We start from the raw sequence: 12,241 nt of genomic DNA, 5'->3' as shown, positions 1-12,241 counted from the left end.
CCAATCGACGCATATAGAAAGCGTACGTGAGGTTCATAGGGGGTTGCTGATCTAGGGATAAATCTCTAGAGCGTTACGTAGATGCATCAAGCCCTTGTATCGGTAGATGTTGCTGAGTACAATCTATGTCCCAGACTTAATCTGTCGCTTACTTATGCATACAGAGCGTAGGTTCGGGGGAATCGGTTATAGATAGGAATGATATACATGTTTGAATTTGGAACCGCGATTGTCTTATTAGATGAATAACCGATGATAATTATTGTGTCGTTTTTGAGTCGTATCTTATTGGAAGTTTATTTCAATTATATAAAAAAGGTAGAGGTGATTTTGTTTAGTTGTTATTGTGTTATAATTCTTATGTATTCTACATTTATCATTTTCTCTTAAACCGGCTAGAGAATGAATCTGCATTAAATTAGTAATATGAAAGTAAATTATATTTATTAAATAGTTATTATAAGAATTTAAATAAAGGTAAAAAGTGGCTTCGTATCACCTTAACTCGACTGCCACAAATATTTACAAATTGTTACGTTTAACTAACTTGATTCAATAGCACAAATCCAACACAATCCCAATTAAGTATTAAATGAATATTGCATACTGTGATTCTAAGTCTCCTCTCCTATTATAATTGGACTGGACTAGATTCCGAACATTTTGTATTTGCCAACAAAAATAGTACGAGTTGTATTGTTGACATATTTTCTATCTCTAACAAACACTGAAATTAATCTCGGCTTTCACATATATTTTTTGTATAAAATAATTGAGGGATTTATTTCTTCGATCAAATTAGATTGAAAATAAACACGTCGATTTTATTTCTTCCATTGTTTATCATAATAAAACCTATTCCGTCAGATCATGTTAAGATTACAAACAGAGCAAATCAAAAAGAATACATTTTATTCTATTTTTCGAACAAAATCTATGTAGAGTTGTCATAACATTGAAAACATATTCTTATACTTGACTTTTAAACAACAACCCGGATTTAAAATTGAATAACGAGTCCCGGATCCGTGGTAATAATAGCTCTTTGATTACATTGGCCACAGAGATCAAAAGATTCATTGTCTATTACATCTTACCCAAAATGATAGAGGCGCAGCAAATTTTATTTAAAACTTATCGGCTTCTCTCTAATATGATATAACATAATCTACTGATAGAGTTATATTTAAATAGTGCTGTATCAATATTAATTCTTACATGGATTTCATCAAAGTAATAATAATTAATATAAACCCGAGGAAGTTTTTCCAGCTAAAATTCTGTTTAGTTTATCATTACTTTAATACCGATTAAACTATTCGCCTTCCGGGGAAAGGTACAGAAACACTCGGGTACGTTTACAACAAATCGTGCGCGCAAAAAACGCGTAGTGTGAGTACATGTATCACAAAACTGCGTTCTCGGCGCTTTTGAAATATTCCATCTGCATAGACCATTAACAACGGTACAACTAAAAACCGGACAAGTGCGAATAGGACTCGTGCACGGAGAGTTCCGAACAAACTTGAAGGTATCTAAGTATATAAGTTTAAACTTGACAAGCTTCACTTTGCCGTTCGATTCTTAGACACGGCTATTGCACCAACAGCAAATAATAAGTTTGTAATAGCAATGCACATTTACGGTTTTGAGATTTTTACTTTGATTCGTGCCAAATTTCATGATCCTATACCCACGGGAAGTACCCTTTAGATTTCGATTCCCGTGTGAATTCGTAAGATATGCGAAAGTATGCGACATAAACGGGCATCTTTTGAACGCGTTGACTTACAAAATTTGATTTCACTGCTGAAAGAGACTGCACACCCCAGTATTTGATGTAAATTTCAACGTGCTACGAGTTCCTGATAAAAGGGATCTTGACAGACAAACAACAGTTAATCCTATCAGGGTCTCTTTTTGAGGTACGGAACCCTAAATATGACTTCAATTCCCTCCCAGGAATACCCAAAACAGATATAGCATACGTCGATTTGTTACCCGAGGCCCAACTGGATTTAGATAAAGGCTATTTACATATCCGCTTACATCAGGCGTGGCGATAAAATTTTCACGTTGCCTGCGTAGATGGATGTCGAGAATTCGCGCGAGTCACGTTTCCGAATCACGTTCGCTAAAATAGAAGTTATTGGTAGTAACCCTGTTCGTGAATCCGACATACGCATATCCAGCCAGATATGAGTAACCTACAAATGGCGTCAAACGTAGTTATTGAGATCCCGCGGGCTAAATTGCGCCTGGCGGTGCTTCACAGTTTAATATAAAAAAATTTGCATGTCAATAAATTTGACAAAAGTTGATTGATCAGAAATGACTAGTTAAGATTCTATACTGTACCAACTTTTTTGCAAATAAAGGATTTTACTATTTTACTATTTACTATAAATTTCCTGATTTTGCGTTTTCATATCGGATTTATTTTAAACGTTAATGTTTCAGTATGGTGTCTATATTATGCTAGGCATTAAGCAATCAGTTTTTAGGATGAGTAGATATTATGTGACATTACAACATAAATATTAGCTTTAAAATACGATTACATGAAGGAATCTTGTATATTAGGCACAGGGATTATAATAAAATGATTTTGTAAACAATGTTAGCGCCCGCATTTTAATATTTATTCAAGTAAGTTATGGCATAAAATTACATTCTAACCCCGAACTTCTCAACTCCCATGCTACACTTATCGACGCCGCAATCGCGCAAAGTTGGAGCATATAAACTGTTACAATTTCCTAATTTGATTGAAGTTTAATCGATTCTAAACTTATGAGATAAGCAGGCAATAAAATATAGTAAGTAGCGGGCGGTGGAACAGTTAAATGGCATCACAAATATTGACTTGGCGGTTCCCCGGAGCTTTCCCGGCGCGGCTCGCGACGCCCGCCTGGCGCCGCGCCAGCCTCGCCGTGTACCGACACAACACTTACGTGTTATGGATTTTTTAAACCAACACTGATATAGATACGTTTTCAAACTTAAGTTTCGACAACGTAAATGACACTTGTTTCAATGTTTGCCTTCCGAGTTGCGGTCAAATTGTTCAAATTGTTTTGTTTGTTTTCTACCAATACAAGCTCCTCGTGTTGTGAGCTTGAATTGTTTACGTTACAGATAACTTCGAATATCTTATTTCGAACGTTCTAAACGAATAAAACGACTATCCGCAAAGATATAAATGTGCGAATGGCAGAAACCTATCTTTGCTTTCGCGCAGTCAGATAACAGCTGAGATTTTATTGTTTCTAAGCAATTGCATCTGGCTTCGAGTTAACAAGTTTCCCTTAACTCTAATTACATGTCAATGAAAAAGAAAATGGTGAAACTTTAAACAAGGCGTTTTACTGTGTAGAAAATCTTATTTTGTTAAAACTGAACAAAAGACGTATTGGGTTTAATTTGTTACGTTTATTCCCAACAGGCTTTTGCTGGCGGCTTCTCCCGTGTAACAGAGTGTTCCGGGAACAAAGTCCCGTTATATATTTTCCCGGGGTAGAATGTCTATAATTTCCCCCAAGTCTTAAACTATCACCATACCAAATTTCATGCAAATCCGTTCAGTAGATTTTGAGATGTAATCGATAACAGACAGGCATAAAGGGGGACTTTGTTTTATAATATGTATGATAATTTTGTTATGGTGTGGTATAATTTAGGTGGATTTTATCGTCTAACCTAAATTGATTAATATATAAACATCACTCAAAACGCTAGCGTTCCATTATGTAGAAACAGTTCCAAGACGGTGAATATGACAAGAATAACCATTAATTAAAAGTTGCGTTTGATATACGCCATGAGAAATTACTTCTAAGCAAAAAGAGGTTCCGCAACCTATAATGCCACAATGTGTTATTACAGACAGAGTTAATCCGCTTTTGTTATGAGTTTTGAAAGGATTTATCGGGTTTTATTTCTTTTCTTTCATACGTCGTCTCAATAGCGTTATTACCGGCAGCCAATCAATCTGACAATGACTAAAGATTATATAAATCTGTTCAGAACTGAGATTTATGTTACACGGAGCTGACGTTACGTCATACTTATATTGATTTATCAAGAGCTTCATAGATTAATAAATATTATAATTGGGTTTTAGTGTTGAGTATCTCGTAATCTGGAATTATGCACTGGTGGTCTCTCATATGTGACGTATCACCGCAATGTCTATTTTTGCCGCCAAGCAGCAATGTGTAGTCACTGTTGTGTTCCGGTTTGAACAACATTGTAGCAAGTGTAACTACTGGACATAATAAGATTTAAGATCTCATGTCTCAGGATAGTGAGCGCAGTGAAATACCAAAAAATACTTTGTAATTCAAGATGTTGGATGGTGTTTCTATTGTTGATGGTTGGTCGTATCGCTTACCCTCAGGCGAAGGGCAAGCTCGTCTCGTCTTTCAAAGGAATAAAAAAAATTGGCAATTCGGTTTCTATAATATGAGTCCTAACATTTCTTGCAAAATGTGGATACCATAACGCGTCTGGCTACCCCTTATGGCAAAAAGGTGTAATATATAATAATAGTTAATGATACATTTGTTATCCATAGGGGAAAGATGACTATTGATTTCTACTTAACACAATCCTGACATAACTCGTTCCGCATCCACTTCTCCTCATCATGCAGTCTCCTCAGTTTATGGTGCTCTTCACTTCTTTGTGAAGGGTGTCTGGGTTTCGGTTTATTACTGCGGTCATTTCAATTTGAGTCTCTCGTGCAATCTATCCAGTAACCACTAATTATTTGACCTATTATAAGTCTATTATTCTCGATACTCAGAACTACCTTTTATTATTTTACATTTTATTTCTATGTCAAAAATACCTTACCTTCTCGTAAAGCCGTAATTAATCACTAATTAGAACTAACAAGATAGCAAACCGACGTTCTTAGAGTTCGCAAGATTTCCTTACTAAGGTTCAGTTAAGTAAATTTTATTTATGAAAGCGTTAGCGTCGTGTGCCTGACTTAATGATGTCAATTTGAATACGACCGACTTGTCGGTTTCACGCCTCTCCACGGTAATGTAAATTTCCCGCTTGTGCCAGCACTAACGGCATAGTTCCTCAATGTTATTTGACACTTGAAACAGGCTGTCAATCAGTACCGATTGTATCGAACGGCGAATGAGTAATTTAGCGATTAGGTGTGCGAATGTCAATAGCGGTTGTGGTTTTATGAGCGAAGCGACATCGAACGTTGCACATTTCAATGACTCAACTTTGTTTAATGAAATACTATAAATGGACTAATGATTTGGTTGTTGTATGTATGTATGTACAAATAGACTTTCATTTTGTCGTAGAAATAAGTGTTTTATGTAATTTTTTATACATTTATCAAACAGACTTTGAGCACTGATTATGTATGTGCAATTCTTTAAGAATATGCACTAACAAAATAAACTCGCAATTGCGTCAACACACCCTAATTTCTTGCGAAATTATAACTGCTTCAAACTTTTAAAAATACATCCCTGAACATTAAACAATTAGAAAAAGTTGGAAACTTATTTATCTTCAGAGGCCTATATCCCAAGATAATATTGTTGAATTAAAAACTTCTGTTTAATTGAAATTTTCAAACCCGAAACTTTTTGTCCCTTTTATTAGAAATTCAATTTTAAAACATTTTAATATCTTATTTTACAAGAACATAAATTTGACTTTTATAACTAGATTTTTCAATGCCTTGTTTAGGTTAGTATAAACAACAAAAACGAATGAATCTAAGGATTTGTGGAAATAAAGCAGTCGCTTCCAACGGAACGGCACAAAGCAATATAATCGTATCATACCTGCAGGTAGCAACTACGTGAGCATTCGCTGGACATGAATTACGTTTTTCCATTTGCTCTTTATGGAATTTCTTTCTTGCTGTTTGAGGAAATTGCCAAGAAACGTCCAACAATTTTCGTTCAACCGCGTGCGATATGCTATAAATCTAGCTACAACTTTTATGGCAAAGTTGCGAGGTTAAATGTTATATTAAGAGGAAATTTATATTGGAATTTATATAATTCACTACAGGCGTATCTCAGTTTTATTTATGTATTATTTTTATAGAATTTAATGGTGACCAAAAGGATTTTAACACATATTTCGGTACTTAACACCATTTTTAAATTAAATTTTTACGACGATTTTTATAGTTAGTATACTAATTATTATTTTAATAAATTGTAGTAAGTTACACAATCCTTCGTCTAATACAACGAAAACGACTTCATCTTTTTCAGGACAATATATTTAGGATCCCATAACGTCTCCATTCGCGGACGTTCAAGTTCGCATCTTAACAAGTTCCTTGCCGTATCAGTGAGATCAAAATTTATTGTGTAAATGCTTCTCTTATGAACCAGAGCACGTCTTCTTACTGCGTCTTCCCAGGCATTAATTTATGATGTCGTTTAAATGGAACATTATGGACGATGTCGTAATTTATGCGGCCATATTACTAAGATCAGTAGAGTGCATACCAATTTACTGTTGCTTGGGTAGATCGCTCAATTTATGAGATTAGTATGAAGCGGAGGTCGTTCCAAATTTAATAACACTACATTATGGTAATTGTTTTGTTCGTTAATGTGACAGGCGTGTTAGATTAGCAGTTTCGTTTTCCGTAATAATGCGAAGTAGATGAGGTTTAATTGGAACAAAATATAGTCTTTTTATTTACTATCCTTTTGGTACTATAGGTTTCTATAATTTTATAGCACCTATCTGTTTTTATATGCATAAAATTGTTGTTTTAGTGGATACTACGGCACAGTATGACGCAGTACGAGCCTATCTGAAAGAATTGGACATCTCGAGCGCTGTTTGGGTCGGCCTCATTCGCAGCAATCCCGACGGAGACTTCACTTGGACGTGAGTATTTATAAATCTTTTCTTTAGGGAGATTAAAATGAAATAACCGTTAAATTATTATCAGGAAATCAATTTAAAATCAAATCTATCAAAAGACGATTATATAAATTTCTGGTGCTAGGATATATTATTTTGTTACCGCCGAGATAGCCACCACCGTACACAAGGTATTACGTGGGCCACTATAACGGCTTTTAAGTGTGTCGCGTTCCGATCAACCTTTGTATATCGTGTTCAAACATGCTATCCACTCACCATTGGATAAAGTGGAATCACGTTGCCGTGACCGTATGACAATAAAAAACACACCAAATTCCTTTATATTTTAACAGGCAATTAAAATGAACTTTAATAAGTATTTTATTTTCAGTGATTATCGTGGACTGAGCGGCGACGGATATTGGAGTTCAGCACCGGACGGAGGCGCGGCTCCTTTGTGTGCTGCTGCCGACCCTGCCGCCGACTACCGCTGGGAGGCCAGGGCCTGTGGTGGGCCCACCGTGGCTTCGTTTATATGTGAACTACCTGGTAAATAGCTTTACTTATTATAAAACAAAATTGCTTCGCTGCGTCCGTCTGTTTGTCAGAATGCGATAAACTCAAAAAGTACAAAATGGATTTCGATGAATTTGGTTTTGGACATAATTTGACACCTTGGAAATGGATATAGGCTAGTTCTTGTCCCAGGAAAATATATGTTGGGAATTTTCACCAGGAAATCTCTTTTACGCAAGCGTAGCCGCTACCCAAAGTTAGTTTATTATAGATGCGAAAGTTTATGACAATGTTTGGACCTTTCTTAATAAAAACCGCTTAACAATTTTAAATACTGACACACAGACAGACCATGTCTTGGATGCACAATAAGCTTCTATCCCTGAAGAGTACACAATGAGTCTCTTGTCCTGAAAAATGCTTTCAACGCGGGCGGAGCCGTTAGCGACACCTAGTGGCTACTTTATACTCAAGAACATGATTTACCTTTCATACATTTTCGTAATAGAATATTTTACATACTCATTTTTATCTTACTCTTAGTACCGCAATGGGCGTTAGGCAATGAAGGATGTATGGTGCGAGCTCTGCCGGCCCTGACTATCTTGTACCTGCCCGAAAGCGCTGCTGTGCAACTTACGGCGGATTGCGGACTGGCTGGCGTCAAACGAGTTCAATGCACCGGAAACGTGGTATGTAATTATTTAATCTTCCAAACTATGAGCCAAATACGGTTTCTAATTTGAAGTTTTATTTTCAGAAACGCGAAGAACTGCTACGTGATTTATCATGTTCCCAAGATGAAGACTCTTCTACGACTCCGAACTTGTTGTCCACTAGTACCAACTGGCCTGTGACCACAGATGCTATATTTACCGACGAAGATTCCAATAAAGAAGGTAGTACTGAAGAGACCATCACAACTGAACACGAAGATGATATCAATCAACCAAACGTGATGACAAAAACTTCTACATCACCAGAAATTGCGACATTCTATAACTTACCAATGAAATTAGCAGACCGTAACAAATTTAATAGGGTTATTTTAGAGAAAAATATTAATCTAAATATAAACCCAAATAATTCACAAAGTAATTATATTCCCAAAATAGCCAGTGAAGACAATATGCTTAGTAGCAGTGAGTTGGACAAACTAGAAGACGAAAAACACATGCAACATAAAATGTTACATGAAGAGATTGCACGACTTGGGAACTTAGACAATATATTTACGCAGCCTACGGACCATTTCGTACCGCCCCTCGTAATGGCAAAAGCAAAAATAAGTGACGACATGACTGTGTTATCGCTTGCAGAAAAACATGCTCAACAACTTGCTGAGCAACAGTTTATAAAACATAGTAGCCAGAAAGAATCAGGTTTAGAAAACGCTGATTTCTTAAAGTTAACTACAAATGGTCTCAACCGAGAATTTTCTCTTGAATTGCTTACAACGTCTACAGCTTCAGCTATATTTAAAGATAATGAAAAGAAGGACATAAATAAACATACAGTACCTAAAAAATATCACGATAAATATAATGAACTAAAAACAAAGTCACTTAAAGCTATGGATTTGAAATTGGCAACAAGTCATAAAATTACTGAAACATCCACCCAAACTCAAAGTACAATCAAAGCACACGAAACATCCACTACCATTGTTAGTACTCTGCAAGAAGATAAAGAGAAGCAAGCCGATGAAAGACCTTCCATCGATCTTACTGTAATAATTAAGGATGATGAAGAAAAAGAAGATGAAAAAACATTTTATGCGAACTTTACTGGAGACGTTCCTAAACTAGAAAACTTTCGGAACAACACATTAATATACAGCAATGATAAGGACAGTACAACATCAGAAAAACCAAATCCAACACAATCTGCTGTGACAGAATCTTTGCCGGTGAATACGACAGATATCCAAAATATAACATTGAATCATGAAACAGTAAAAATAACCATAATTACAGACGAAAAATCTACAGTTACGCCAACGGTGTTTGAAATCGCAACCATGGTTCCGATATTCCATAATGATACCAATAATATGGTCACCGCTGTAGACCGTAGTACACTTAAAGTCAATAATACAGGCGATGAAATAGACAAACCACTACAAAAAATATCAACTATTGTAGACTCTGAATTGCACAAAGATATTTTCGATACAGCGCAATCTACGGACTTGTCAAGTACCACAGTAAATGCAAACTATAGCAGCTATCATGTTGTTCCCGAGCTGAAACAATCCACATCTAACCAGAGTGAATTAACATCTCCCACTATTCCTCCACTTATTTCTACTACAGCAGTATACAATGTAAATGAAATAGCTAATGTCTCTCATGATGGTATTATACCGGATGTTATATATTCAACCAAAGATGCGGTGTATGAAATTAATGTCGCGGACGACCACGATTTCAAGAACAACACAACAGATACCGACGGTATAGACGACTTTCAATCACCTCTACTATCCGGAGCTAATGAACCCATTGCCCGACCAACTAGGTCGAGAAGACCGCAGACACCCAATCGGAATAAATTTAACCCGTTTCGTATATTAGGCTAAATATAACAATGAGCGTATTGATTCGACTGCCACATTATGAATTTTAGTGACGACTGAAGAATATCTACAACTTCTATTAGTTCTAGTGAACACGATCACATTACTATGTGATGGCACGGTGCACTTAGTTGACATTTAATAATTACGTTATCATTGTTAGCATACGTGTTAGGAATTTTAGACAGCTGCTTCATGAACAATAATTTTATCAACGCAATTTTTATGCTTCATTTTTATTGAGCTTCACGTATCATAGAATAGTGGTGACCTAGTCAATTCACGTATTTCTAATAGCATAGCTATATCCTTAGTGGTAAGCTACCATGAAATCTAGATTGTTTAGTCACATTCGCCAAAACATTTTACCGGAAAATAATTATTAATATATAATATATTTCACAATACTTAGAATAAATTTATTTTAAGTTTATTCCTATGAGTACATAGTGTGCCACCTGAAATAACTTAAATCTTTGGTAATTCGCCAAGACACTATTGTATTCGGCCAAAATTGTACGGGTTTTGGTTTGATATCCCTTAAAAATATTATTTCTTCGTTAATGAAATCCAGGAAAACAGTTTTCGTTTAAATCAAAACACATTAAAACTGATTGAGAATATAATATACAAGTGTGTGCGTTTAACGAAATTATCAAACCATATCATTTTAGGATAAGAAATAACATTTAGTCTAATGTATTTTATGGTATATTACATTTGAATTATAAGTTCGTTATGCACAACAAAATTGTCACAATATAATATCATATATCTTTTATTTATATGTTAAGTTCTAGTACTAAATCTACGACAGCTAATCAACTATAGATGAAAAATTGAAGACGTATTTAAGTTAAATTTTTTGCCAGAATTATTAACATTATAGTGAATACATAATATACTTATGTAGATATCTAGTTATCTTAGCATACTTATGTAAGATTTTTAAAAAATAATAATAATAAAAATCATTTTACTGTTTTTTATTTATAACAAAACCAAAAGGTTTTATTAGTGCTACCGAAAAATACATTATTTTCACATGTATCTAAATCAAAAATGCCAAATTATTGCTATTATTCAACATTGTCAGTCGGAAGGTGGTGTTCTATAACAAGAATATAATGCAAATTATATTTATTCATACTTTATCATAGAAATCCTATTTGTGTGTATATATATATATATATATATATATATATATATATATATATATATATATATATATATACCGATTTGCGTTATCCAACCCATAGAGCATAAATATTCAACCCAATCCTAGAGTGAGTGTAGCTAATAATTTATTTATTATATACGCTGACCTTTGAGTTCCAAGTTTGTAAGTTCCGAATCGTCCAGAGAGTTAAAAGACCACGTTAAGTTCGGAAAACCATGTGGCTAAGGGCTAGTCAAATAAAAGTTGTTATTTTCTTTGCCATTCATATGAAAGTAATGAATCGATGTAGCAGGGCTACGTCTCTGGGCAGAAGTTACACAAAAAACCCTGTAACCACCCTTTTGATTTAGGAGTCATTGTGTCTCAATTAAATCTAATTTGAACTGGACTTTGAACTAGCGTGTGGTTCCAAGCGTTGGAGCATGGGCCCCTTAGTCCCCGCTTGCTACAGCCCTGCTTTTAAGGCGAAGGAAAATTCGTAAGTTTGAAGACACTCAACCGCAGCCAATATTTGTGAAGCACTTCCTAGCCACCTCACTCAACTTGCTCGCACGGTGCTAACCCCAACTCAATTTTCGCCGCAACACCGCTTATCATTACTTATATCAACTTTCGTGAAATTTGCACTTTCTTAGAGCTCCAGCAAAATAAACTGTTGGTTGTTACGACTAAAAAGTTTTTTTTATTTCGAAACATAACATGATGCAGACTACTTTGTAACTTTAATGATTATACTGTTAATTTAAAAATAACACCAAGCGTGTAACAGGTTAGGAACTGATTTTTAAATCTTTCAAACTTCCAAAATATGTAATAGTTTCTAGAGTTGATAAAGGGAATCATTTGTCGCCATAAAAAATAACATTTTATTATCCATAATTCAATGCAATTATAATTACTCAAATAAAGAAACTATTTCATTAACATGCCTTAATATGCTAAATATAAAAAAGCTACGAGGCAACAATGAAAGCTAAATAATTATTGACAACCATATATATCAATACTCGTAAAAGGGGATATGTGTGAACCTGATTAAATGTGCTTTTACATGGAAAACCCATAAGGTTAATGGCGCGGATGGTCCCGGA

The 12,241-nt window shown here is 35.0% G+C and overlaps 1 protein-coding gene across 1 annotated transcript in view; it reads left to right on the top strand.

The window, feature by feature from the left end:
• The window catches only part of LOC115452152, a 46,092-nt gene extending 35,248 nt beyond the window's left edge, over window positions 1-10,844 (top strand). The window contains exons 3-6 of the mRNA XM_030180612.2: window positions 6,783-6,897; window positions 7,268-7,425; window positions 7,936-8,084; window positions 8,153-10,844. Coding sequence (XP_030036472.2) covers window positions 6,783-6,897; window positions 7,268-7,425; window positions 7,936-8,084; window positions 8,153-9,973 — 2,243 coding nt within the window. The 3' untranslated portion in view covers window positions 9,974-10,844. The remainder of the gene's footprint in view (window positions 1-6,782; window positions 6,898-7,267; window positions 7,426-7,935; window positions 8,085-8,152) is intronic.
• Window positions 10,845-12,241: the final 1,397 nt, after the last annotated feature.

Source organism: Manduca sexta, chromosome 23, assembly GCF_014839805.1.
Source record: "Manduca sexta isolate Smith_Timp_Sample1 chromosome 23, JHU_Msex_v1.0, whole genome shotgun sequence".
NCBI classification, from domain to species: domain Eukaryota; kingdom Metazoa; phylum Arthropoda; class Insecta; order Lepidoptera; family Sphingidae; genus Manduca; species Manduca sexta.
The sequence above is the reverse complement of the archived record's forward strand: the minus strand, read 5'-3'. Positions and strand labels throughout refer to the sequence as shown.